The 26353-nt window shown below is 59.8% G+C and overlaps 1 protein-coding gene across 1 annotated transcript in view; it reads left to right on the forward strand.

Moving 5' to 3' along the window:
• The window catches only part of RPTOR (regulatory associated protein of MTOR complex 1), a 98368-nt gene that overhangs the window by 58525 nt on the left and 13490 nt on the right, over positions 1 to 26353 (forward strand). The window contains exons 8-24 of the mRNA XM_016206316.2: positions 2554 to 2654; positions 3058 to 3202; positions 6701 to 6776; positions 8498 to 8599; positions 9798 to 9881; positions 11640 to 11750; positions 13429 to 13503; positions 16110 to 16175; positions 16471 to 16662; positions 16903 to 17043; positions 17179 to 17296; positions 18105 to 18245; positions 18552 to 18710; positions 21777 to 21895; positions 23395 to 23498; positions 24003 to 24186; positions 24632 to 24739. Of these exons, the coding sequence (XP_016061802.1) occupies positions 2554 to 2654; positions 3058 to 3202; positions 6701 to 6776; positions 8498 to 8599; positions 9798 to 9881; positions 11640 to 11750; positions 13429 to 13503; positions 16110 to 16175; positions 16471 to 16662; positions 16903 to 17043; positions 17179 to 17296; positions 18105 to 18245; positions 18552 to 18710; positions 21777 to 21895; positions 23395 to 23498; positions 24003 to 24186; positions 24632 to 24739 (2026 nt within the window). The remainder of the gene's footprint in view (positions 1 to 2553; positions 2655 to 3057; positions 3203 to 6700; positions 6777 to 8497; positions 8600 to 9797; positions 9882 to 11639; positions 11751 to 13428; positions 13504 to 16109; positions 16176 to 16470; positions 16663 to 16902; positions 17044 to 17178; positions 17297 to 18104; positions 18246 to 18551; positions 18711 to 21776; positions 21896 to 23394; positions 23499 to 24002; positions 24187 to 24631; positions 24740 to 26353) is intronic.

Here is a 26353-nt window from a genome sequence, read left to right on the forward strand (position 1 = left end):
AAGGAAATGCACGCACCACGGTGCACAGACACCCCTGAGGGCTCCTTCGGTGACGCCAAGCGCACCTCCCAGGCCCCGCGCCCACAGGTGAAGACAGCCTGGTCTCGTGCGTGTGGTTCTTGTCTTCCCACTGAGTACCCATCAGGTTCCGGCTGGGACAAGCAGAAGAACTGTTTCAAAGGGAAGTTGCCAGGTTTACCTCCATTTCCCTAGTCTGCACGTTTCTCTGTCCGGAGCTGTTTGCATTCGGTCAGTGACCCGGCAGCGTCTCCGCAGCCATTTTCATGAAGCCCTTTGGAGCACACGGTGGACAGCATCCGCTTTACTTGAGCTGGATGTGAGATGATGTAAGTTTATAAAACGATGGAGTTTAAAATATCTCCCCTTTTCAGGAAAATGTGCTGTAGCCTCCCTCTTATTAAAAAACAAAGTTTTATCTCCTTTGTTATGCAAGGAGGATGCATTCAGCACAGACATATTATTAAATACAGAGCAGCAGAGGGAATTGGAATCATCCATAATCTTTGCCAAGGCCGTCTCCTCTCGGTTGGTGCTTGGGTGCAGCCCTTCCAGGCTTTTCTCTAAATGTATTTGTGAGTTTATTTATTTATTTTATTTTATTTATTTTTTAAATATATCTTTATTGATTTCAGAGAGGGGGAGAGAGAGATAGAAACATCAATGATGACAGAGTCATTGATCGGCTGCCGCCCACCACCCGGGCATGTGCCCTGACCGGGAATCGAGCCCTAATCGCTTCGATCCTAGGTTGATGCTCAACCGCTGAGCCACGCCCAGCTGGGCGTGAGCTTTTTAAAAAAGCAGCATCCCTTACACCCTGTTATTTCTGCACGTTTAAAATGACCTGGTTTTGTGCACACAGAGATACCTGGAGGGCCAGTCACCCAAGTGTTTCTAGCAGTTCTCAGAGGATGGAGTTTGGGACGATTGTCTTCCTTCTTGTCACTTGAGTGGTTTTAGTGAGTTTGTGTTGTTTTCTTGGAAACCACAGTTTCTCACGTTTCACTTACACAGAGCGTGCGGTCTTGCAGTCAGGACTGGTAGCCGCTCATCAGATGCGTGTGGCTCACCTGCCGTGCCCCCCATGTTCCGTGCTGTGCTTTGGGCTGGAGGGATGAAGGACTCGGTCCTGGCTTCCAGAGGGCTCCAAGCCCAGGGGAAGATGTCACCTGGGTAATAGCTGTCGTTCACGCAAAGACCCCACCGAGTTCTGTGGGAGCTCAGAGCAGTAACCTGAGAGCCTGGGGGACCCTAGGCAGGGACAGCAGGTGGCTCCCTGGAATGTCCTCTGAGAAGAGGCACCTTGCGTGTTGGTTGGTGCTCCCTGAGCCGGACGACAGGAGGGCACACTGGCTGTTGGACAAGGACAGGTTCGGTGTAGCTGGGAGGCACGTGTTTGGTGAAAGACAGCCAAGGACAGCAGCTCCTTCACCGGGTCAGGCCTGGGGAGCGGCTGGGGCTGCGTCCGAGCTGGGCGGTGCTGTGCTCGGTCAGGTCTGGAGACGGACTTCGGTCAGGCCGCTGTCCTCCTCCGGAGTGCGGCCCTGGCACCTGCCCGTCCCCTGCCCCTGCCCAGGTGGTCGCGGCTCCCCTCCCCCAGCCTCCCCGGGCTCAGCAGCAGGAGAGTGCTGGTGCGGGGGGCTCGGAACCACAGCCGAGCGCCCCCCGTCGCACCCTGAGGTTTTCCTGCCGGTCGTCGCCCTGCTCTCGCTCTGTGTAATTGGGACGGTACCGTATTTGTCTTGCGTCTTTACTTAATGTTAGAAAGCAAACGCTCTCCCACGTTATTAAAATATTTATAGACAATAGTTTAGTAGCTTGTAGTTATTTCGTTGTGGTTGTTCCTTCATTAATCACTTTTCCCGTGTTGGTAACAGGCCGTTTCTGATGTGGCCCTGTTAGGAAAATGCATGTCTGCTCCCCAACCTTGGTTTTGGGTTTAGGGTAGACCCCTGGAGGTCCACTTCGTTCTCTGACCTTCCTGTCCGCCCTTTCCAAACGGAACGCAAGCTCCCCGGCAGCTGCATCGGTGCTGGGACAGTGCTGAGCTGGGGTGTAGGTGCTTAGAGTTGTTGAGTGAGTGGCAGGTAAGCTGACCTAGAGGACAAGTGTCCTTCCTCCGCTCTGGCGTTAGAGTGCATGTGCGCAGGTGGGAGCCACGGGCGGGGCTGGGATGTGGAATGAAATGTGTTCACTCCTTGGCCACAGATGCCACAGGCTGCCTGTGGGGCCCAGTGTGTGGCTCATCTCAGACGTGGACACCACAGGAATGGTGCATGTGGCCACTGGGTCAGGTCCCTCTGGGGGTTTGTCTGGGGGTGCTGAACAAATAGCTTTTGTCTACAGGTGGAAGGTGGGGTGAATTCTCAGGTGTGAAGTTAGACTTCTGAGGCTTGAGAATCTCGGCAAGGCAAGGGGCTCCTCGCGTTGTGGCCAAGCCCCCCGCCTCTGGTCCGAAGCTGCTTGTCTCCCACCTTCTTCCACAGCCGTGACTCCTCCCACCATCACTAACGGAAATGCCATGTCTTCTAGGATCCCTGGCCGGCTGAACGACAGGAGGACGCCCCTGGGCGAGCTGAACTGGATCTTCACCGCGATCACAGACACCATCGCGTGGAACGTGCTCCCTCGGGGTGAGGCCGCCTTGGGGTCAGTGGGTGGGAGGGCTGCTGGGGGCCAGGGGCCGCTGCCCTCCGATACCAGGGAGGTCAGATGGAGGAAATGGGTTCTCACAGCGAGGAGAGCTGGCGGGGTGACAGTCGGGGGCAGGGACCTGGGAGGTCTCTGGGGGGTGAGCTGGTCAGGGCTGAGAGCATGGCGTGTAGTGAGCTCTCCGTGAGCATCTGCTCCGATTGTTTTCTAGGCAGAATCAAGGGCTCACCTTTCTTCATGATCGTTGGCCATGTCCACGTTTCCTAAACTCATTGATCGGGTGGGTCTGGGTCTTTGCTCATTTTTGATGGAGGTAAATCTGTGTATTTGCTGGAATGCTGGGGTCAGTCGCTGAAGGCAGGCCGCCGTGTCCTCTGCCCGCAGACCTCTTCCAGAAGCTCTTCAGGCAGGACCTGCTGGTGGCCAGTCTGTTCCGAAACTTCCTTCTGGCCGAGAGGATCATGCGGTCCTACAACTGCACGCCCGTCAGCAGCCCGCGCCTGCCGCCCACCTACATGCACGCCATGTGGTGAGTGTCTCCCCAGCCCCCGGGCGCACAGCGATGGGGTTTCCCCTTTCTGGGTGGGGTCACGTGACCAAGACAGGCCGGCTTCCACCACACGTGGAGACCAGGTGGTGCCAACAGGGGAGTGAGAGCAGCCCCAGGCTTCCTCTCTGCCTGTGGGAACCGCGTCTCTGCCTAAGGGCTGGTGCCTCTGAGGGTCTCAGGCCCGGGTAGGACCTGCGGAGGGAGGGGCTCCTGCAGAGGGGGGTTCCCTGTGGAGGGCAGGGTCCTGTGGAGACCGGCGTGGAGAGGACAGACTGCCGCTGAGTCCTGGCGGCGTCCAGAGCTGCTCAGAGTCGCAGCCGGGCTTGTTCCACACACGCGCGCGTCCCGATGCACACATGTGCCCCTGTACACACACGTGCACACGAGTGGGACCTTTATGACTCTTGATTACAGTTTTCCTCAAAACAGGTGGGTTACTGTTACTTGCACCACTGAGAGTAACATGTAATCTTTATTCGACGTTGTGTCTGAAGGCCTGTGGCCCCTGCCTGCGCCCTCGCTTTCGTAAGGCAGAGCTTGGGGCAGTGCAGGCAGGGCGGGTGACCCCACCAGCGGGGGCACCTCCTACAAGTCTTTGAAAAGAGCTGATCCCTTGTGTTTAGACTGGAAGGCCACCTTATGGTGTGTTTTCAAGGTCAGGTTTGTTATCTGCATGACCACTTTCCCTGCCGTGGGGAACCTGAGGCCAGGACGCGGGCACGTGCTGCCTCCCCCCGGAGGAAACCGGGAACCAGTGCCCATGCCTGTGAGATAACCGGCTGGCCACGCACAGATGTGACGGGAAGGTTAGGACACGTGGCGCAGTGTTCCTCCTGAGCGCTCTGCGTGAAACGGGGGACCCCCCCGGAGACACGGGAGCCAGGCAGCAGCCTCAACCCTGGGTGAGCGGATGGCGGACACAGCGGACCCCGTCTCCGCTCCCCCGCAAAGGCGAGGATCGGGGAGCATGGTTGAAGAGGCTGCGGACACTCGGAATCAGTGTTAGAAGGGAGACCGCGTCCTCGGAACCACCTTGTTCCCTTAAGAAAGCCGACGCCTTGATCCCTCCCTGCCTTCTCAGCCAGCTTTTACACGGCAAGTTACGAAAAACAGAGAAAGCTCGACAGGGTCAGGGCCGCGTCTGGTCATGGACGGAAAACCAGTTAAGCACCTGAGAAGGCACCACAGCAGCCTCCCGGGTGAGGGCCTTCCGGCCACTGGGCACCAGCTCTCGGGTTCCTCGGGTGACGCATGGTGCCGACCAGCAGTGCCCCCCCCCCCAGCTGGTCACCTTCAGTGCGCATCTGTCATCTGCTCAATGTGAAGAGATGCTGACGCTGCTGTGTGGGCAGGTAGTGCGACCAGAGCCAGGCAGGGAGAGGACAGGAGGGCGGAGGGTGCCGGGAGGGGAGAGTGGGGCTGCCCAGCGGCATAGGCCCGCCCCTGCCCGGCGCCCTGGTCCTGGAGCGTTGTCCCCAGTGCCAGCCTCCTGGAGGCCCCAGAGCTGGAGTCTGTTGAGTCCAAGCTCCGGGTTCCAGACGCACTGGCAGCTCCTGCCTGTCCGCGCCCCTCATCGATGCGCCTCCCTCTCCAGCCTCGCAGCCCCTGCGGCTCCTGTGAATTTAGTGGCCACAGTGCTCAACAGGCCCCCGTTCTGCGTGTTTGTGGCACCAAGAACAGCACAGCAGTCGCGGAGGCCAGACCCGCGGAGAACGCCTCTCGGGGCCCTCGGCACATGGGGACGCTGGCCACTGCGCACGTGTCCTGTGTGGTCGCGCCCAGGGGTCGCCGCCTTCCAGGCCCGGACTTCTCAGTGCTTCCAGCCCGGGGCTGGCGCACACCCTGAGCCCTGGCTGATCCTGTGGTGCGGCCGGGCGCCAAGCGGGTCGTGCCCACCCATGCTCTGGTCTTGCCAACTGCTGCCACCCAGCCCGAGGCGACGCTGTGCTCAGTGCGGTGCGGCCTTTCTGCGGCGCTCGCTTCCTGGGAAACACCAGCCGGTGCCCAGAGCGCCCTCGCTGCTCATGAATAGACAGTAGTTTGTGGGTCCCCGGGGAGCGCACGGCCAGGGTCATCAGAACATGTACCGGGAATGAATAATTTACATGAGGTTGTTATGTTCTTTGGGTGGCGATGGAAAGGTTGAATTTTTAGTAGGGGAGGAAGGAACAAAGCGTGACAAAAATTGAGGTTAAAACAGTAACATCCGTTTACATTTGCCTCGGGCGGGGGCGCTAATGAGGAACTGCTCTGACCTGGCTCCTGTTTAATTTTTGATGTGAAGCCATCAGGGACTCGCTCCCCTTCACGTGCAGTTTCAGCCCATCCGGAGCCCCTGCGTTTCTCAGCGGTGATGACCTGTGCCTTCCGAGTGCAGCCGGGGCGCCCTGCCCGCTGATTGATCTGTGCAGACAGAGGCCCACTCCTGGAAGGCCTGCCTCCTGCCCCCCGAGTGGGCGCTGCCATTGGGGGTCTGTTTCCTGAAAACCCCACCTCTTGCCTGGGTGGCACATCTTCCAGGCTGTGATTCATCTGAGCAGCGCCACTCGCAAGTCCCAAGCTCCAGCTGCCCGGTGGGGGAGGGGAGGGAGGAGAGGTGGAGGTGAGCCTGTCCCTCCTCCCATATCTGCTCTGCACCCCCCTAACCCTCCCCCTCTCTGGGGCACAGCCGTGGGGTGCAGATGCCTGGGTGCCAGAAAGCAGGCCCCAGCGGCCCATACTACAGCCTCAGGAATTCACAGGCCTCACTTCCCACTTCCCTCAGTGAGAATCCCAAATGAAGACTCTTGAGTTTTTTTCGATTTTACCCTGGAAAATGCACCTATTTTTGTCAACTGATAAAATGCCCAGCAGAGAACATAATTGTTGTGCTGTTAACTTTAGACTTTACTGGGGCTCTAAGGTCCTCCAGTAGCCGCCCCCGGGCTATTGCACCCTCACCTGGTGCTCGTGTTTGCCCATGTGACTGTCAGCAGGTCTCAGATGCTCTTACACCTTCCTCCTCCCCTCCCAGCCCCTGCAAAGACTGAACAAAGTTCCTTTCCTCTCATTCAGCTGCACCCCTTGATCGGTGGCCCCCAGCAGCTTCTCTGCATCGCTCCCCACTACCTGAGTGACACAGCTGCCCGGTGGCTCCCTTTCACACGGCCCGTCTCCCCCGAGCCTCTGCACAAACAAACCCAGTGTCCTGGGCTGCTGCCTGGAGCATGTGCAGTGGGCGGGCCCCGTGCTAGGGACCCTCGAGTCGGACCGAAACGACATTAGAGGGGGGAGTGAGTCCCTTGACTGTTTCAAGGCTTTTTTTTTCATTTCAGTTTGAAAAGATGTCACCAACAAAATGACTTCAGCTCCTCTGCCCTCCTCCAGGGGCCACAGTTCTGCCCAGATGCAGCCATGGGCACAGTGCTGCTCAGCTCCGTCCAGGTTCCTGGTGGGAGCCAGTCAGTGACGCCCTGGTGCCCTCTGCTCTCTCCTCAGGCAAGCCTGGGACCTCGCCGTGGACATCTGCCTCTCCCAGCTGCCCACCATCATTGAGGAGGGCACTGCGTTCCGGGTGAGTCCCCAGGCACCGCTGGCGTGGCCGCCACTCTGACGTGGTCTGCAAAGCACCTGTTGGGTGTGATGCCCAGGACTCGAGGTGCCGTGCACCTGTCTGCACTTACAGCTTAAAAGATGCGTGCCTGGCCCTGGCTGGTGCGGCTCAGTGGTTAGAGCGTCGGCCCACAGACAAGGGCTCCGGGTTTGATTCTCCGTTAAGGGCACATACCTTGGTTGTCGGTTCAGTCCCCGGCCCTGGTCAGGGCACAGGCAGGAGGCAGCCCATGGATGTGTCTCTTTCACAACATGTTTCTCTCTCTCTTTCCTCCTTCCCTCCCTCCCACTCTCTAAAAATCAATGGAAACTTATCCTCGGTGAGGGGTAACAACAAGATGGGTGTCCACCGGGGGTCAATTAGATTAGAAGTGGTCAGCTCTGGGAAATGCCCCTGTTAAAGCATCGCTGTTATAACCTGCTTTCCTCAACGCCCCCTCGCCCGCCGCGTCCTGCCTTTACCAGTGGGCGCTGCAGACAGTCTGAGCTGCTCCTGCTCAGTGAGGGCGCCCCCTGCTCTCCGTGCTCAGCCGGGGGTCCCCTCGCCCCGCCCCTGGTGGCTCCCGTCTGACCTGACAGGGAACTTCACTGAGCTCTGTCTCTGTTCCCTTGGCTGTCCATGCCATTCGCAGTTTCCCGTCTTCCTTGGTCCCTCGTGGATCCCCTTTAGTCAGTTGCCTGCTGACATCTCCTGATCGTTTCCCTCTTCGGTTACCCGTTTCTTACTGGTCTGCGCTGGTTGGGGATCTGCAGCTTACAGATAGGCTGAGGGCCCGCCCACCCAGGATCCCAGCCCGCCCAGGGGCCCAGGGGCATCCCCCGCAGCCTCCATGCTGCCCGGCAGTGCCCCCTCCCCCAAATCTCTCTCATCAGCTTACAAATATGCCCATTCTCCATCTTTAAACCAAAATTCTTCACTCAGTCCCCTTCCCCTGCAGGCCCACGGTGTTCTTTCTCTCCCTGCAGCCAGATTCCTCCAAGGAACTGTCTGCGCTTGAGTCTTTGCATTGCCTTCCACTTTGAGCCCATGCCAAAGTGGATGGTTCTGGGTGGTCTCCAGTGTCCCTGTGTTGCTCAGCCCAGCACAGTCAGTTCCAGACCTGAGTCTTGCCTGACCGTCCCCCCATCTTGGGCTCTGCCGACCATTCCTCCTTGAGCACGGCCCTCCGGTGCCCCCTGCCCTCCCCTGCTGGCCTTGGCCTTGCCGGCTCCACCTCACCTCCTCGGCCTCTGACCCTTGGGGTGCTCCAGGCTCAGCCTAGGGTCCTGTAGCCCAGACCTCTCCTCAAGCATGGACCCACATGGCCCATCCTCACTGGACATCTTCACTCGGCGTCCAGCAGGCATCACATTTGACGGCCCAGCCAACCCTCCTCCTAGACATGATTCCCCACAGCCTCCACCTCCGCTCATGCCCCCTCCTGGTGCTCAGGCTGAGCTGTGAGTGGTCCTTGCCACTCACAGGTGTCTCCCAGCCAGCGTCCAGTCTGCACACAGCCCACGGGCTCCTCTGGGCAGCCCAGGTCTGACACCCCCCCTGCTCTGCCCTGGCCCCACCCCCGCCCCTGCTCTCTCAGTGGGTGGTGGCTGTGCAGAGGGGGGACTGAATTGAAGGGCGGTGGGGGGGCATGCGGAATTAAGGCAGGTGGGTCCCTACCTCACGTCCCTCTGCCTCTCCCACAGCACAGTCCGTTCTTTGCCGAGCAGCTGACCGCGTTCCAGGTGTGGCTTACGATGGGTGTGGAAAACAGGAGCCCACCTGAGCAGCTCCCCATCGTTTTACAGGTGAGTGCCTCCAGCTCGGGCATGTGAGCGGGCGTGTGGCTCAGCCCTCTCGCTGCTGCGGCCGCGTGGGAGACGAGGTTGTCTCTGTGGAGGAGGACAGCACGGAGGCCAGGTGTGGATGAAGCCAGACAGACGGCTTTGGGGCCGGTGGGGACGCGTGGCCCTCGCACTGGCCTCCCTGTCATGTCAGCAGTGGGGCAGTCACATCTCCCAAACAGGCGTGGCACCAGGCACGCAGAGCCAGTTCTTGGGTCTGGCAAACAGCCTGTTGTAAGTGCTTCTTGTCAACGGGATTTTAATGTTCCGTCTACACCTGCGCTCCCTCGGGAGAAAAGACCCGCTAGAGCCCACTCCCTGATGCTGGGATGGAGGGGGGCAACTGCAGTAGAAAGGAAGGGGCGTTTTCTTGTGACCTTACACAGAGATGGCGGGTCCTGCCTTGTCCTGGGGCCCAGCGGATCCACCCAGGAGCCTGGACTCAGGAGGAGGGGGCAGGGCAGCGAGCGCTGGCCTCCCTGGGTGGCCCATGGTGATAACCTCACCCTGCTTTATCTTAAGGAGCTTTGTTCTTGCAAAGTCTGGATCCCAATGTCCATAAATTATCCTCTTGGGCCTAGTGAGCCACAGGGTGTTGCTCAGGGCCCAGGATTGGGTGGCCGCCCTGTAGCTTCCAGCCCCTGCTGGTCTTCCCCAGGCCAGAGAGGAGCTTCTCCATCGGGAACGCGGGCATGAGCTGAGGAGGGCCAGGGTCCAGTGAAATGTCCCCTCGGGACAGCAGGGACAGATGCTTTCCCCGACCAGCCCCACGTCCTGTCGTCAGAGGGGATGGGAGGGAAGATTCTGGAAGCCCGCGAAGCCGGTGTCGGTGGCTCTGCCGGATTTGGAGTCGCTGTCCCGGCTCCCTGGGAGGTCTGTGCGTGGCAGCCCTGGGAGGTAGAGGAGGACCCCGTGTGGCGGCGAGGACCGAAGGCGGGACTTTCCGGGACAGTGTCAGCCCCAAGTCAGCACGGGCCTCACTGACGAAAACTGTCGGCTCCACCGCCTCATTTTGTTCACAAACAGCATTTGCTCTGAAGCCCAGGAGGCCGTGGGGGCCGCAGACTCACAGCAGGGTGTTGTCATTACGCATGGTCCCCACTGGGACCCGCATGGCCTTGAGTGGTGCCACCAGTGACACTTCCTCCCCCTCTCCCCACAGGTGCTGCTGAGCCAGGTGCACCGGCTGAGAGCCCTGGACTTGCTGGGACGGTTCCTGGACCTGGGCCCCTGGGCAGTGAGCCTAGTGCGTGTTTCTGCCCTGGCAGGGCCCGCGTGGTGGGCCTGTTGCCGCAGCGTCTGGGTTTGGTTTTCCCTCTCGTCCCATCTGCTGGTTACAGGCGCCCCCTGTGCAGGATGGAATGTGCTGCCAGCATGTGGCTTTTCAGGGAGCGGCTCAGCCCTGCCACGGCCCCCCACAGCCCGCGTGGCAGGTCTCCCGGAGCCCCCGTTCGCTGCCTCTCCATTCTGGTTCCAGGCACGATGCTGAAACACTCTCCTGGTCACTGTGCGGAGAGCAGGGTTAAACAGAAGGGTCTGGGAAAGTGGAACCAAAGGGCAATTCTGTGTTTCCACAAGTCAGAAGGAAAAGATGCTGATAAGGAATCTGTAGATTAGAGGAGATTCGAGAGAGACCTGTCAGTCAGTCGCAGTATGTGGACTTTATCCAGTTCTGTTTGCAAATAACTTGGAAGTTAAAGTTTGAAAAATTAATACCCGTGAAACAATGGGAGGTTTAGCTGAATATCCTGTTACTAAGGAATAATTGTGCATTTTTTAGGTGTGTAACGGTACGTGGTCCTGTTTTTATAAAAGAGACCTTATTTGCAGAGAGACGCGCTAAATGTTTGCAAATGAAATTGTGCGGCATAGCTGTGCTCAGAGCCCCGGGGACGAGGAGGTGGGAGGGCGGGTGGGCGGGACGGCTGTCACTGGGCTGGTTCCTGAAGCTGGGTGATGGGCACGTGGGTGTTCAGTGTTTATCAGATCTCCTTTCACGGCTATTTAAGTCTTCTCATTATATAATGTCAACAGAGGTTGGTAACGATAGTCCACTGAAGGAGGAGAGAGTCTGGGATTGGGAAGGATGACGCGGCACCCGCCACGGGGTTCGGCCCTCCGGGTGCCTGCGGCTGCAGAGGCCTGGGCAGGGGTCTGCGTATCTGTGCAGTATGGCTCGGTCACCGTGGAAAAGACAGGGAGACGTGTGCTGATAACATCTCAGAGAGGTTTTCATTCATGTGGCTAATTTTTAAAAAACTGAATCAGGCCCTTAGGGAGTTAAGCCGTGCTCACTGGGAATTTGTGATCTGCTGGGAAAGCAAGGCATTACAACAGGCACAGATTTGGCCCTGACGTAGGGGCCCAACTGCCTAACGGGTGTTCGTCCCTTGTTAGACGTGGGCTTTAACAAGGGACACGGGCCCTGCCGTTGGCCTGCATCCCTCCCTGCCCGTCCTGGGGAGGACACCGTACTGGAACCCCACACATTTGAGATGAGGGTGGTGCAAAACCAACGGGACAGGCATAACCGGGCTTTGCCCACTTGCCCTGCTCACTAAGACACCATCTCCTCTCTGACTTTCCTGCTGAGAGCAGGAAGCCCCCCGCCCAAAGGTGATACCCTGCCAGAAACTGGGCCCCGGGAGACCAGAAGCTGCAAATGGCCCCTCCCAGCGAGTCTTTGTCTGGAGGCCCCTCTCTGGTGCACGTGTGCCTGTGGGAGTTGGGTGGCATGTCGTGGGGAGCCAGACGCCCCGCATCGTTTTGTCCTGTTGCTAAGAGCAGGCAAGGCCAAGGGGTTCCCGGGACTGGGGCCGCCTGGCAGCTTCTAGGAACCAAGTCAGAGCCGGGAGTCTGGAGGGTGCCCCTTGCGTGAGTGAGGCTCAGCTGTTCCCGTCTCGCTGCCCATCTGTGGGAGCCGGCACCACGGCCGAATTCCCCAGCAGCACCACCTGCCACCCCAGCCACCTGCTCCTCTGCTGACGCTGTCCTCTCTCTGCAGGCCCTGTCCGTGGGCATCTTCCCGTATGTGCTCAAGCTGCTGCAGAGCTCGGCCCGGGAGCTGCGGCCCCTGCTTGTCTTCATCTGGGCCAAGATTCTTGCTGTGGACAGTGTGAGTAGTCCCTGTCCTCCCTGTGGGCATGAGGCCATCTCTGAGTGTCTCCATGGTGCCCGGCCCCGAGGGCATGGCTGCTGTGGGTGGGCAGGGCCTCCAATGTGTGAGGGGTGCTGAGTGTAGATGGCAGGTGGGGGCATGGACACAGCCGAGTGAGGGATGGGGGCAAGCACAGAGGACACTCAGGCTGTAGAAGGAGGGGCGGCTCGTTCAGATTAGCAACAGAACAGTGGGAGCCAAGCGGTGGTTTATGAGACGTCCAGCGTCGGAGTACAGAGGTTATGTGGAGGGAGCTCCCCCAGGGGCTGAGGGTGGCCAGGGAAGTGCGGCCGATGGGCAGGGAGGGCTGGTGGATGTGGAGGAGACTCTCTCGGGCTTGATAGTCAGAGGGGCGGCTGTGCTGGTGATGGGGTGGCCGGGCGCTTGTGGTGAGGGAACGTTCGGGAGGCCACGGTGATGAGGCCCTGTGGCCTGAGAGAGGAGTCTGGGGTCTTGTCCAGCCAGGTGTGAAACAAAGGCTTCAGGGCTGAGTGGTGAGCGGCCACTCTTGCGGAGCCGAGGAGGAGGTCTGGGAGGGAGTGTCCTCCAGGGGCCTTGAGTCCCAGACACACAGCTGCGAGCAGCAGCCCGGCCGGCCTGATGTCAGGCGCCACCTGGCCTGGCTGTCACGGGCCCTTAACAGATGTCACTTGTACCTCCCACTCTCATTTAACAGAATTCACTTAATTGCATTGATAATCCGTTTACTTTCTAAACTGTACATCATAAGACGCAGAACAAAGCTGTAGCATTAGGGAACAGGTTTGCGGAGACCCATGCCTTCCCCACGAGCTGTCAGCCGGGCGAGCTGAGTAAGTGGCTCATGGGGTTGGGGCTCTCGTTTGGTGAGATGCTGTTGTGCACATGCCTTCCTAGCTGTCATCAGGGCTGTGTGAGCTGCTGCTCTCCCGGAGCCCTCGGAGTGGGTTCTGCTCTTGGTTCCTGAGGACCTGGGGACCAGGAGAGCAGAGCCCAAGCTCCGCCGGGTCCCAGGAGCTGCTGCCTGGTTCCTGCCTCAGAAGCCCCCCTGCCTGGGAGGGGGCCAGGTTGCAGCTGGTGTGTCTGTCTGGCAGGAGGGAGGCAGTTGTTTGAAATCCTCTAAGTGGCCAAGAGTGACATGACCAGCTGAAGGAGAAGTGGGGCACAGGCCACTGGGCCCCCCAGTCGGTGCTGGTGGGGAGGTCTCGGATCACCCTTCTGCGGGTGGAGCATCTGCCGGGGCCAAAGGCAGGGCAGCAAGGCCACCGGCTGCGATGACTGGAGGACTGTGCTGAATGAGCAGATATGCAGGGCCGGGCGGGGACAGGGACGGGTTGTCAGCCAGGAGATCGGCCGCACGACTGGACTCCAGCAGCTGTGGTGGCTCTGTGAGCTCCATGGAAGGTGCCACCAGTGTCGATGTGAGAACCTGGAGTCAAGGCAGGTTCACCACGTGTTCCCTAAAGCGCCAGGTCAGACCCCTGTCGCTCCCAGGACTCGGGGTGTCTTCCAGGGACATGAGGCCGGCTCAGTACTAGGAAAGATATTAAGACACTAAATTAGTAAGTCGGAGACGGCTGACATGGATTGATAAACAAGCGTCAGGGAGCCCACCCAGGCAGCCACACTCACCGCCTCTCGTGTCTTCTTTCCCCAGTCCTGCCAAGCTGACCTGGTGAAGGACAGCGGCCACAAGTACTTCCTCTCCGTCCTGGCCGACCCCTACATGCCAGTAAGGACCAAGCTCCATTCTGTTTCCGATGGCTCGAGATCTGTGTCGCTTGTCGCTGCTTACCTGTTGCGCAGTAAGGGCACCTCTTAGGAGGCTCTGGAGAGGTGCTCCTCGCCACGCGCCACCAGGCAGAGGCCACGACGGGCCATGCTTTGGGAGCCACGTTTATACTCCGCTACTGCTTTACTCACACGGTGCTCGTTACATACAGTGTGTTAATTCAGTAGCTGCCTCGTTTCTGTCTCTAAGTGAGGATCTGGTTAACCTTGATGTGCAGGTTGGCGTGGTCTTCGTTAGTCTGTTTCCCCTGGCACCTCTGCCATGTAGTGGGATCCACTCTCCCTCACCCCCTAGGAACTGAGTTGGCTCAGCGACAGCTCGTGGGCCCTGCTGTGACAGTTCACATGCCCAGGGTGGGGCAGGGACACGACAGGCCCTGACCTGCCTTAGGGATCAGGGTGGGATGGAGGGAGGTTCAAACTTTAAATCTATAGGGTGCCCAAGAAAAATGTATACTCACTTTAACAGCCGATTCTATTATATTTTGAAAATGAAATGTATTTTAATAAACACTGCCTTTATAATTATTCAAAGTGCGTGTACATTTTTGGGGAACACCCTGTATTTTATTATATTAAAGTGTTAAAGCTTAGTGGTCTGTGAGTGGCATATATAGTAACTCCTATAAACGCGATGGGTTTTTATGCTCCTACTCCAGCTGCTGGCGTGGTGAAGGGCAGAGTGGGCGTCCTGGTTTAATTGTGTGGCTCGTCCACACAGTCCCAGGTGGCTTTAGTTATAGGAGGGGATTTTTGTACATAATTTAACCCTCTCATTGGTTTTTCAAACTAAATGATTTAAAAAACAGAGAGGGTTAAAAATGAGATTTGTATGTAGAAGGGAGAGAGTGCGCGTGTGTTTTGAGTGTGGCGTTTAGACGTCATCTTGGGCAGTTACAGTCTGTAGTCTCTGTGAGTTTTGGGAATAACTCCTTGCTCCTCAGGGTCAGTAAGAAAACCAATGAAATGGATGAAAAAAGTTAAACTGGTGAAATTCAGTAAAACGTGCACTGAGCCAGCACGAGTGGGCCCCACCTCAGCTATAGGCACACTCAGGTTTCAAGGACGTAGTCAGATCTGAAAGGAGAGGAAATTCCCAAAAGCCAGAAACTAAGGAGTCAGAGGGGGCCGTGGTGGGAAGTGAGCAGGGACATCGCGTGACCCTGGCGTCCCCGCAGCCTGTGGACCCAAGACTGCACAGAAGATGTGGGGCCTGAGCTGGCGACGTCTCAGAGACTGACTCCCCTGCTTAGAGTCAGGAGCCCGCAGGGTGCCCCTGGCCTGCCCTGCTCTGCTCATCACGAAGGACCAGGAAAGCTGCTCTCTGGCCGGCCGTGTTGGTCAGAGAGTTAAAGAGAAGCCTCTGAGAGACTGAGACCTCAGGCCTGTGCACACAGGTGGGTGAGAGCCACCTGCCGAGACATGAATGTAAGACCCGTTCAGGGTCATTGACCTCTCCAGGGACCTGGGAGAAGCAAAGGCAGAACAATTCCTCAGGGACACTCCACGCTGGGCAGGGGAGACTCTGCCAGGGACACAGCCAGGAAAGCGCGGGGCGCTAGCGAGAACCTGGGGGCCAGGGGAGGAGTGTGAACTGGGGCCGAGGTGTTTCTACCCTCAAAGAGGTGAGTCTTCAGACTTAAAAAGCACAGTGATGCCGGAGAAGGCTGAATACAGACAGGTCCACACAGAGCCATCATAGTGAAAGTGGAGACCGTCGGAGGCAGAAGTGATCAGAACCAGGAGAGAGAGGCGTGAGCGCGAGTCCACAGCAGCCCACTTTCCATCAGCGTGGATGACCAGGGGAGATGGGGAGGCCTGCACACGTCACCCCGGATTCTCTGTCCGGCTGACGCGTCACCAGGATGAGGGCAGAGCCAACGCGTCTTCAAAGACTGGGGTTCTGTGCGCGACCCCCACCGAAGGTCGTTCCAAAGCCCAAGGCTCAGGAGGAAGTCGAGCCCAGAGGGAAGTCGGACAGGAAGCGGCAGAAGGCAAAGTCGTTGGTCTTGAAAATAACGGACCATCACCCACTTGAGGGGCCAGGACGGGAGGTGCATTGGAATAAGGGGCTCGCCTTCATCCCAGGGAGACAGACAGTGCTCAGAATGGACTGTTCAGTGCCTCTGACAACCGCTGAGCAGTTAAAGTGCACAGACCGACTCCTGAGTCAGCGGAGGAGGGAGGGAGGGAGGGAGGGAAAGTTGATCCATCCAGCAAAAGCCCAGGAAGGAGGCAGAGGCAAGGTCGGGACTCACTTTACTTCCTGTGCTTGACCGGGGCGACCGGGGCCTTGGTAGAACAGGACAGCCTGGGAAGGGAAGCGCACCGGCTGTGCCGTCCTGCAGCCTCCACACCCGAAGGCCGGCCCTCGGCGTCAGACCCTCTTACAGGGGCTGCTCTTTCCTGCAAACTCAGGGGCAGGAAAGCTGGCTCCTGCGACTGTGTCATCAGGCTCCTCACAGGTCTGAGAGGCAGCTCTGCTGTGCGTGGGGACCGTGAGTTTCCACGGAAAAGTGCAAGACTAGGGTGGCCTCTGTTTTCCAGGCTGAACACAGGACCATGACGGCCTTCATCCTTGCTGTGATCGTCAACAACTACAACACGGGGCAGGTGAGCGCCTTGCTCAGCCCTGCTCCCCAGCCCCCAGCCCCCCGCTGCCACACTCGGGGGTCGGAGGGGCTGTTGTCCCAAGTGTCTAATGGGACAGTCACCCTTAGAGGGGGTGACCAGAGCACACAGCACAGGGTTCAGCCAGGGGCCTCAGGATGGATTGAAATTGGTGGGATTTAGAATGAGGAACAGACCAAGATTTCCTTGAGAAGGGTGAGGGTCATGACCCCAGCTGCACCCCTCCCCGGGCGCCCTGGTCAGCGGGGGGCCCACGGTGTCCTCTGCCTTCCCTCAGGAAGCCTGCCTACAGGGGAACTTGATCGCCATCTGCCTGGAGCAGCTCAACGACCCCCACCCACTGCTGCGCCAGTGGGTGGCCATCTGCCTGGGGCGGATCTGGCAGAACTTCGACTCCGCCCGGTGGTGTGGGGTGCGGGACAGTGCCCACGAGAAGCTCTGCAGCCTGCTCTCCGACCCCATTCCTGAGGTGTGTGCCGCCCAGGGCCGAGGCTAAGGTCGCAGGGCCCACACATGCTGGTGGTCCTGTCGGACGAAAGTGTGGAGGGGCCACTGGGGTGCTGCCTGCCTCCAGAAACTGTCCCCCCCACAGCCCGTCCCCAAACCCCTGTCTCTCTCACTGTCACCAGCCCCTCAGCTGGGCGACAGGGACCCTTTCATGTCCCCACGCACACGGCAGGACGGGGCTGTGACCTGTGCCCTCCCGCAGGTGCGCTGTGCAGCCGTCTTCGCCCTCGGCACGTTTGTGGGCAACTCTGCGGAGAGGACCGACCACTCCACCACCATCGACCACAACGTGGCCATGATGCTGGCCCAGCTGATCAGTGACGGGAGCCCCGTGGTCCGGAAGGTACATGGCCCCTGTCTGTGCCGTGACCCTGACCACAGCCGTGAGCGCTTGGTTCCCGTGACCCCAGCATCCAGCGCAAACTCTCAGGGGCCACTGCTTTTCCGCCAGGCGCTGACTGTCCTTCCTTCTCGGCAGGAGCTGGTGGTGGCGCTGACGCACCTGGTGGTTCAGTACGAGAGCAACTTCTGTTCCGTGGCCTTGCAGTTCATGGAGGAGGAAAAGAGCTACCCCCTGCCTTCTCCAGCGGCCGCAGGTGAGGCCCTCGCCCACCACGCCACCACCGTCCACCTGCCATCCGCCAGACAGGACCCTTGGTCACAGCTGTCGGTGGCCCCTCAGTGCTGCCAGATGTGGGGCTCAAGTGTCCAGTCCCTGCCATGCGGGTACCAGCTCTGAGTGGCTCTGATTCCCACCTTCACAGCCTTTGAGCAGAACAGAAGGGCAGGGAGGAGGCGGCTCTGACTCTCTGATTCTTTCCTTTTACCCTTTTTGGAAACGAGATTCATGGAAATGTTGGACGCCACAGAGGGCTTAGAGAGCAGCACGGGGCCCCTCCCGTGGTGACTGATGTTACCACGTTGTTGGTCCCCGGCTCACTGAGTCACACTGGGCAGCCCCTCCGCTCACGTCTGCCTTTCATCGGGTTTCTCTCATCCTCCCGGGGCCACCTCCTCCCCTGGACACAGCCGTCCTTGCCAGGAAGGGGGCTCGTGATCAGTAGTGGAGGCCTTGCTGCTGTTAGCATGGCAGGGAGGGGACCCAGGGGCGGACACAGAGCACCTGGTGGCGCCACAGGGCCAGCCCTGCCCTGTGGAGTCTCCCGGAACCGCCCGCTCGCAAATCGAGGAACTTGGGTCACCTGCTCCTACCCCGCCCTTTGCTGGGCGCAGCTCGCCCGGCTGGCACGTGTCAGGTCCTCCCTGCCTCGGCAGGCCCTGCTGGTGGCAGCTGCGCTCCTCCAGGCAGGGGCGACTGCCCCCTGCCATCGCCACCTGCTGCAGGAAAGGCGCCGGGCTCTCCTGAAGCCCACTGCGAGCAACTCCCCTCTCCCCTCCCCCCAGAGGGCGGGAGCCTGACCCCCGTGCGCGACAGCCCCTGCACCCCCAGGCTGCGCTCCGTGAGCTCCTACGGGAACATCCGCGCCGTCACCACCGCCCGGAGCTTGAACAAGTCGCTGCAGAACCTGAGCCTGACAGAGGAGTGTGAGACGCTGGGACCGGGTGCTGGGGGGACGCTGTGTGATCAGGTGCCGCCCCCTCTCTGCCGTGAATGTGTCCCGCGTGGCAGGTCGGCGCCCGAGCCCGTGGCCCGGCACAGACACAGCGGGCACGTTGGCCCCTGAGGCCCCACCTCCCTACCTGGGGTCCCCTGCCGTCCGGGGGAGGGTGGCTCAGCCCGGAAATCAGTGGGTGCGTAGGGGGTGAAATGCACATTTCAGTCACCTGCCGCTCAGGGCGGGGCCAAGCCGGCCCTGGGCGCCCGGCCTGACATGCTCCCTGTGTTGGCAGCGGGCGGCGCGGTCGCCTTCTCGCCCGGGAACCTGAGCACCAGCAGCAGCGCCAGCAGCACGCTGGGCAGCCCCGAGAACGAGGAGTACATCCTGTCCTTCGAGACCATCGACAAGATGCGCAGGGTCAGCTCCTACTCCGCCCTCAATTCCCTCATAGGTGAGTCCCCCAGCACCCCTCGGCGCCCACACAGCCCCCCACAGCCCACACAGAACCCACGCAGCACCACGCAGCGTCCCCCCAGCAGGTGCCAGACCTGGGCCACGAGGAGGTGAGAGACGCTCCCATCACCTCAGCTCTGAGGGGAGGGGGTCGGAGGCTCGTTTTGTGGGGCAGCACCTCCCTCCTCACAGCCAGGACCGGGTGTCCCGGGGGCCCTGTGCCAGGAGACGCGTGGCGGGCGGAGCGTCTCCCCACGGCACAGGCCCCACCTGAGATGGGACCCTTTGTGTAAAGCACGGGCTCCGTGTTACCCGGTGTCTGGGTGGAACTGGCTTCCAGGTGCTGGGCCTCGGGTCTGTGGGTTTCATTCCGATTCCGCTTCTTCAGCACTGGCAGGGCCATCCGCTTGTCTGTGGCTGTCATTCCGGTTGCTGTTCCGTTTCACCCACAGTATTCTCTTGACTTTTTAATCCCTGCTCTCTGCTCACGTGCAGAAACAAGCCGGCCGGCTTTGGGGAGGCCATAGCTCGCCCTCGGGCTTGGGGCCTGGGTGCCGCACACCTCCGCCCCCCCCGGGGAGAGCCCCGAGCCTGTCTCCACAGAGTGCTGGGCACCTCACCTCCACCTTTCACACAAAACCCGACTCCTGGGCGTTTCTCTGCTGCAGAAAACTGAGGTTTTTTTCTTCTTATCATTCAAATCTTTGAAAACTTGAGTGGAAAAGCTGCTAACTGAGCTGGAGTTCGGAGCATTCAGAAGACAGCATCCGAGCCCCCGGGTCTGTTCCACACACGCGGGAGACTGTGCTCACATCCACCTGGAGCCACAGGGCGCACGCATGTGTCCCACCCCAGCCCCAGTCGGAGGGGCGGTGCCGGCTCCTTCGGAGGCCCTGGAGGAAAGCACAGCTCGTCCCACAAGAAGGAAGGTGCCGGGACCTCGCACCTCCTGAGGGCAGGGGCGGCCCAGGCACCGCTTCGGTCTCTTGTCAGGAAAGGGTGACAGGGAAGTGATCAGTTAGGCACAAGATCAATTATGTTTTTACAGCCAGAGCCCTGAGCGAAGGCTGTCTCTAGTGTGACAAACAGGGATACAGGCACATCACAGGGTTGTGCAGACACGCCAGCCACCCCATCCTGACAGCCCCGTCCTGGTGGCCCCAGGCACTTGGTCCTGTCAGCAGTGGGATGGGCCCCCACCTCCAGCAGGCAGAGGGTTTGTGAGGGGATCCTCCTACAGGAGCCCAGGGTCGCAGGCGCTTTGGGCCCCAGCTGTGGGTAGGGGGGAGCCCTGGGGACTAGTTCCTGGAGGAGGCAGAGGCCCTAGGACCCGCATAACCAACAGCATCAGAGCAGGAGACCCCTGAGGCCCAGGCAGTAGTCTCAGCTCCTGCCTCCCGAGGGACTTCAGATACCCAGAGTTGCCACAAAGCTCTGAGCCAGTTTCCCTCCACCACCTGCTATTTGGAAAGTTGTAGCCATTGCTCCGGAAAATAAGTCCTAAGACCATTAGTTACGATTCTATAATACTTCAGTCTAGACATGAGATTCAGTTCTCGGGCTCGTGGGCAGTCTGGTGAGGGCCAGGCAGGCCCCCTTTCTGAGTGTTTAACAGCAGAAGCCTCCCAGCTCCCTGTCCCCCAGGGGTCGCCCCCCAGGCCCGGCTCCGGGCGCAGGTCGTCCATGTGGGAGGCAGCAGATGTGCGGGCGGGTCAGTCCTGGAGCAGAGGCTGAGCAACTGGCCGGATGGCGGAGGACACCACCACACCCCAGTGCTGCTTCCTGGTCCATGGTCACACCACCGTTCCCGTGGTCAGGGACCCGGGCAAAGTGAGATGTTTTTATTCCCTGTTGAATCACAAACTTAGAGCAAAGCCCAAGTCGTCTGCGAGAAAGTCAGCGACAGCAGTGCAAGTAACTCCCTGGAAGTAAACAACAGCAACAGTGATGTGTCCGCCTTCCTCGGCGCGCAGCATGGCCTCCGCCTCCGCCGGGGTGGCTTTAGCGCCGTGACCTGTGTACTGAGGCCACCGCATCAGCATCTGCCGCCCACTTCACGGCCTGAGGTCACACAGCTGGGGAGGGACGGAACTGGCCCCCCACACGCTGCCCTGCGCCCACCTTCACTTCTGTGCCAAGGGCCCCACTGCTGAGGGTCTGTCGTCGTCACGGTGCATCACTGTCCTGTCACGGCATCCTGTCGCACGGCCACGCTCAGGAAGCTGCTGCCACGGGTCGCTCTGCGCCCAAAAACGCCAGAGGAAAAGCAGTGGCATGGAGGCTGTGAGAGCCCGTGGGGCCTGAGGCCGGTGGCATCCCTCCCGCGGGGGCTTCTTTCCTGAGAGCTGCTCCCTCGTGGACGCATCACCCGCCTCCTCCACAGCCGCCCTGCGGCAGACCCGGTGCCATCCTCCTGCCCACCTCCCTCCTCTGAAAGAAGTGATGCCTGCGGTCACCTGGTGGCCCCCACCTGACAAGCCCGGGTCCTGCCTCTGTGGGAGGCCGGAAAAGTAGATCGCAGGAAATATTCGCGATTCCAGGCTGATTTCGCCCATTTCCTTAGACGTGGGTGGTGAATCTGTACAGTGTCAGAGACGTGGCGTTTGAGTTGGAAGGTTCTGTTCTGTGTCTGTCTGAAGGTGCAGGAGAGCAGAGGGGGGGACAGCATGTGGTTTCGGCAAACACCCCTTCCCTGCACGTCCACACTGTGCGCGTGTGCACACGTGACCCGTGCCGTCTGCCTGTGACTCCCTGTGCAGCACGGGCTGTGTGAGCGAGTCCGGAGCCCAGAGCTCGCCCGAGTAGAGAGGCGTGGATGCCTCCAGCGCGTTCCCCCACACAGGTCACAGCCCCCAATGCTTCCAGGCAGCTTGGTGTCCAGATGGGAGTCCTGCCCTTTCCTGACTTGCTTTTCCTTCTGGAAAGATCCAGGCTCAGGAGTTGGAATTGTGTCACCAAGCCTGCGTGCCGACAGGACTCCTGAGTGTCTGGCCTGTCCCCAGAAGCAGGGACGGGGCTCCCCCAGGGCCACCTGCTCCTGAACTGTCTCCCCCTCTCTCCCCAGGCGTCTCCTTCAACAGCGTCTACACCCAGATGTGGAGGGTCCTGCTGCACCTGGCCGCGGACCCCTACCCAGACGTGTCCGACCTGGCCATGAAGGTGCTCAACAGCATCGCCTATAAGGTGCGTGTGCCACTCCTCGGGGCTCCCCGTTCTCAGGGGCGCGGGTTCCGGCAGGGCCTCCGGGTGCGGCCAGGTCTGCCCTTGGTTTCATGCTCACCACACCCCGGGTGTGTCCACAGGGAGCTTCTGTTGGGGTGTGTTGCTGTGACTGCTTACGTGTCAGGGCACCGGGTGAGGATCACCACCGTCCCCATTACTGCTCAGTCCCTGGGACCTGTGGTGGTCGTTCTAGCCCCGACTTCGCTTACACATGACCGTCCGGCCGAAGGAACTTTAAAGAGCCACCTTTTAGCTTCACCCTGTTTCCTGTTGTTCCTCATTTCCCAGGGCGCTGACACCCGCCTCTCTCCTTGTTTTTCCTGCTCACTTTGGGGACTCTTCTCTGGGGACCGAGAGCCCTGCCCCATCCTCCTTGTGAGCTCCGGGCATCGTGGGCCTTCCCTCCCGGGGTTCTTCCAGGCCCTGAGTGTTCAGCCTGCCCAGCAGCACTAAGTACTGGGCCAGGCTCCCAGTGCCTCCTCTGCGGGCCACTCTCCCTGAGACCGCGTGACCGCGACACACAGCCTGTGCGTGTCTTTGTGTGTGTGTGTCTGCGTGTGTGCATGCATGTGTCTGTGTGCATGTGTGTAGGGCTGGCCAAATAATTGAAATACCACAGCAAAAGCAAGTCCACAAACAACGTAACTTGTATAATTCAGACACAAAAGCATTTCTGAAAGGCTGGCTGTGGTTCAGTTTCCTGCTGTTCTTACTTCGCAGTGAGCGGCTGCCTGGGAAACGCCGGTAGGATGCAGAGAGCTGTGTCTGTGGGTTTTCTGTGATTCTCTGTCTGTTGGCTGAGACACCAATCCCAAGTGTGTGGGTCCCTGTCAGTGCCAGACCAGGGTCCCACTAGCCATGTCCTGAGCCAGCAGGGCCATCCGCTGCCCGGTGTCCTCTGAGCAGGGCCTCGAGAGACCTGGGCAGGTGGTGGTCCCAGCAGGAGCAGAGGCCCTTGCTTGCTGAATGTGCCTCGTACTTGTCACCCCAGCAGAGAGTGGTTTCCAGCATCCCTCAGACCCTCCCAAGAAATGAAAACAAACTACGCCCCCCCCCCCCCCCCCGAGTGCCAGCATCAAGAGGCTACAAACCTCCTCGCTAGTGAAACACCAGGCCTGCAGGCGCTCCTGGCCCTGTAGCACCCGGGCTCATGGGGCTCCCTCCTGCCTCCTGGCCCCGGCCCTCTCGCTGTGTCTCGGAGGGTCAGCCTTGGGCCTACACTGCATCCCAGTGAATAGTTTTCAGAAAAGCAAAGCAATATCTTATCTGCAGGGCGACATTGGAGGGAATTTTCACCTGGAACCTTCCATCCTGTGCGAGTTTCCTTAGCCAAGAGGCCTTTCTCCTGAAGCTGCTTGAAAGGCCCTCCAGCCTCGCTTCTGTCCTGCAGCCTCGGCTCGCCACCAGCCGACTGTCCCTGTCACTAACCGTCCCCATCACCAGTCCCTTTGCTCTTTCAGGCCACCATGAATGCACGGCCTCAGCGCATCCTCAGCACCTCCTCGCTTACCCAGTCAGCGCCCGCCAGCCCCACCAACAAGGGCATCCACATCCAGCAGGCAGGGTGAGTGGCCGGGCTCTGGGCAGCATCCCAGGTCTGCTCTCCAGCCCCAGGCGCCCCCTCCATCTCACTGCCCCCCACCCCGCCCGACTTTCCTCTTGTGCCCTCCCTCCCTCCCTGCTCCTCCTACACCCTGCACGGCTCTGATCTGGCTCCTTCCTGCGATTCTGTCCTGACTCTGTGCCCCTGGCTTGGAGTTTTGTGAGGGGGACTCTGTGTCCCCCACCCTCTGTCGTAATCAGGACCAAGCTCATCCCCGGGAAGGGAGCTGTGTGCTGAGTTTAGGGACAGGGACCTATGCACTGGGCCGTTTGCCAAGGCCTGAGCCAGCTGGCCTGCCCTGCGTTGGTTTTAGTTGGTTCCTAGAACCTGCTGGGGTCACCGGCTCAGCATCAGCAGCTGGGGTTGGAGTCACGACCACGGATCGGGTGGTGGCCTGGGAGGAGCTGCTGGCATTTGCTGTCAGGTGGCGGCTCCAGGTGACCTGTTTCTTTTCCCCAACGGCAGGGGCTCCCCTCCGACATCCAGTGCAAGCAGCTCCAGCCCCACCAATGACGTGGCCAAGCAGCCAGCCAGCCGCGAGCTGCCTGCGGGTCGGCTGGGTGCCACAGGGCCCACGGGGGTACAGTACACACCCCACTCCCACCAGTTCCCCCGCACACGGAAGATGTTCGACAAGGGCCCCGACCAGGTACACACTGTGTTGTGTGGCGCATGGCTTTAAACACTGGTTCCCGTGTGTGGAGGTGCTGAGGGCTCTGCTCCTCACACCTAATCTTTGGGGCACTCATACCTCGTGGGGGGCACAGGGGCCCAGTCTGAGTGGCAGCCCCCGTACCAGGTAGATGAGGCCTGTGGGGATCGGTGACCCGGAGCCAATGGGCCTATCCACCTGGCTCCAAACACAGACAGCCCAGGCTCCCCGACCAGCCCCAGGGGGATGCAGCTCCCTGAGTGTGGACTCAGGTCGCCCTTCCTAGCGCCGGCGCCCAGAGCCTCGCCCAGACCCTCAGCACCCCAGGCATCACTAGGACACAGCAGCCAGCCCTGCCCTTGTCTGCAGTCTGAGCCACTTCTAGTGCATGGAGAGGTGTGACTCACTCGTCTGTTCCCTCTCCTCCCCTAATTCCCGGAAGACCACGGACGACCCGGATGACACTGGACACAAGAGCTTCATCTCGGCCACGATGCAGACAGGCTTCTGCGACTGGAGCGCCCGGTACTTTGCCCAGCCCGTCATGAAGGTACCGCTCGCTGCTAGCCCTGGGGCGAAGGGCACGCTCCTTGAGGCTCCCTCCTCCCCAGGAATCTCCCCTCCAGCCTGGGGCATCCGAACCCCTCAGCTACCGGCTGATGGCTGGGACCCACCTGGGTGTGCCGACCGGGAGCCTCAGCTGGCTGTTCACTGTGGCTCCCACTGCCCCAGGCAAAGCCACGCTGCCATGTCCCTGAGCCGTGACCCAGGCAGGTGGCCAGGGCTGCCTAGGCCCTGTGGTGCCAGCCGCCCACACTGCCCCCTGAAACTCGCGTCCCACTGCATTGCGGCTGTTCAGGGGTGACACCAGCACTGTCCCGGGAGCTGGTGCTCACAGTGGGGATAAAGCAGCGGAAGGAACAAACCCCAGTTACCGTTGCGTCTGCTCAGAAGGAAGAGAAGGCGGGAAGAACGGAGGCCTGCCATTGCCGAGGCTGCCTGTGAACTGCCTCTGCCCTGATTGGCACGGTCACTGCAGGCTTTTCAGCTCCCTCCTGGTGAAGATGGCTCATGGCTGTCCCCAGGCCTCGCTGTGTGGCTCTGTGCTTTGAGGACTAATCTTGCTGATATTTATAAAAACCCATCCTCTGGGGCGATTCTGCTGCCTCCGGCTTGTTCCACGAGAGACTCCTCTCAGGTTTAATTCCACCAGTCGCAATGGGAAATGCTCCTGTCGCTGCAGATTGGAGCCCATAGTGGGGTGGCGGGTGGGCCGGGCCCTGCTTTGTCGGAGCAGAATCGGTCCCGTCCTTCACAGGGAGCTGCGGGGCCCAGCTTCACTCTCCTGGGCTCCAGCACCTGCCCAGAAACCTCCCCTCCTCCCTCTCACAGGTCATCGGGAGTGACACTGGGGCTTGTTCGTAATCATGCGTCAGGCTCGCGTCTAAGCCATTACAGGAGAGTGTTTGGACTCTATCGCACTTTCCGCCTGCTGCCGCTTTCCCCAGAGGGACATTGGTCTTTGTCACTAAAATCACAAAATAATCGCCACCAGTCCCCGAGGCAGGTAGTGGTTCTGATCTTCGAGCCCTTTGAGGAGAAGGGAAGGAGAGCCCTCCTCCACCTCTTACCCAAACCTGACTTTCCCAGAAAGCGGTTGGCTGTGGGTCAGCGCCTCACACAGCCATTCCCCTGGCCCGCAGCTCATTGCTCAGACGCTGACTTGGGGAAGTAGTCAGGGATGATCTGTGTGCAGTTTACAACAGCAAAGCAGGGTCCACCGAGATGCCAGAGGGAGAGAGTTACACGCCGAGAAACATTTAACACAGGGTTACTGGAGCTGTTTAAAAATTAGGCTTAAAAGTTAGTATCAGGAAATGCTTCTGGTAAGTATTTTTTAAAAAGAGATAAAGGCAGGACACAGGCTGCCTACAAAACGGTCACAGCTGTGATGTGATGTCGTTGTGTGGCCTCCATTGTGAATGTGACACACACACATCTGTGCCCAGAAACAAGACTGGAACGAGACCGGTCCTGACAGTGGGTCTTGAATGGCCGGATGGTGGTGGGCCTGAGTGTGCTTTTTCCTGGCATGTTTCTGTCTTTCCTACATTTTCTACACAAAGGACCTTTATGTCAGAAAAAAGGTATTTAAGGAGCAAGG

Source organism: Miniopterus natalensis, chromosome 17 (genome assembly GCF_054644295.1).
Source record: "Miniopterus natalensis isolate mMinNat1 chromosome 17, mMinNat1.hap1, whole genome shotgun sequence".
Lineage (NCBI taxonomy): Eukaryota > Metazoa > Chordata > Mammalia > Chiroptera > Miniopteridae > Miniopterus > Miniopterus natalensis.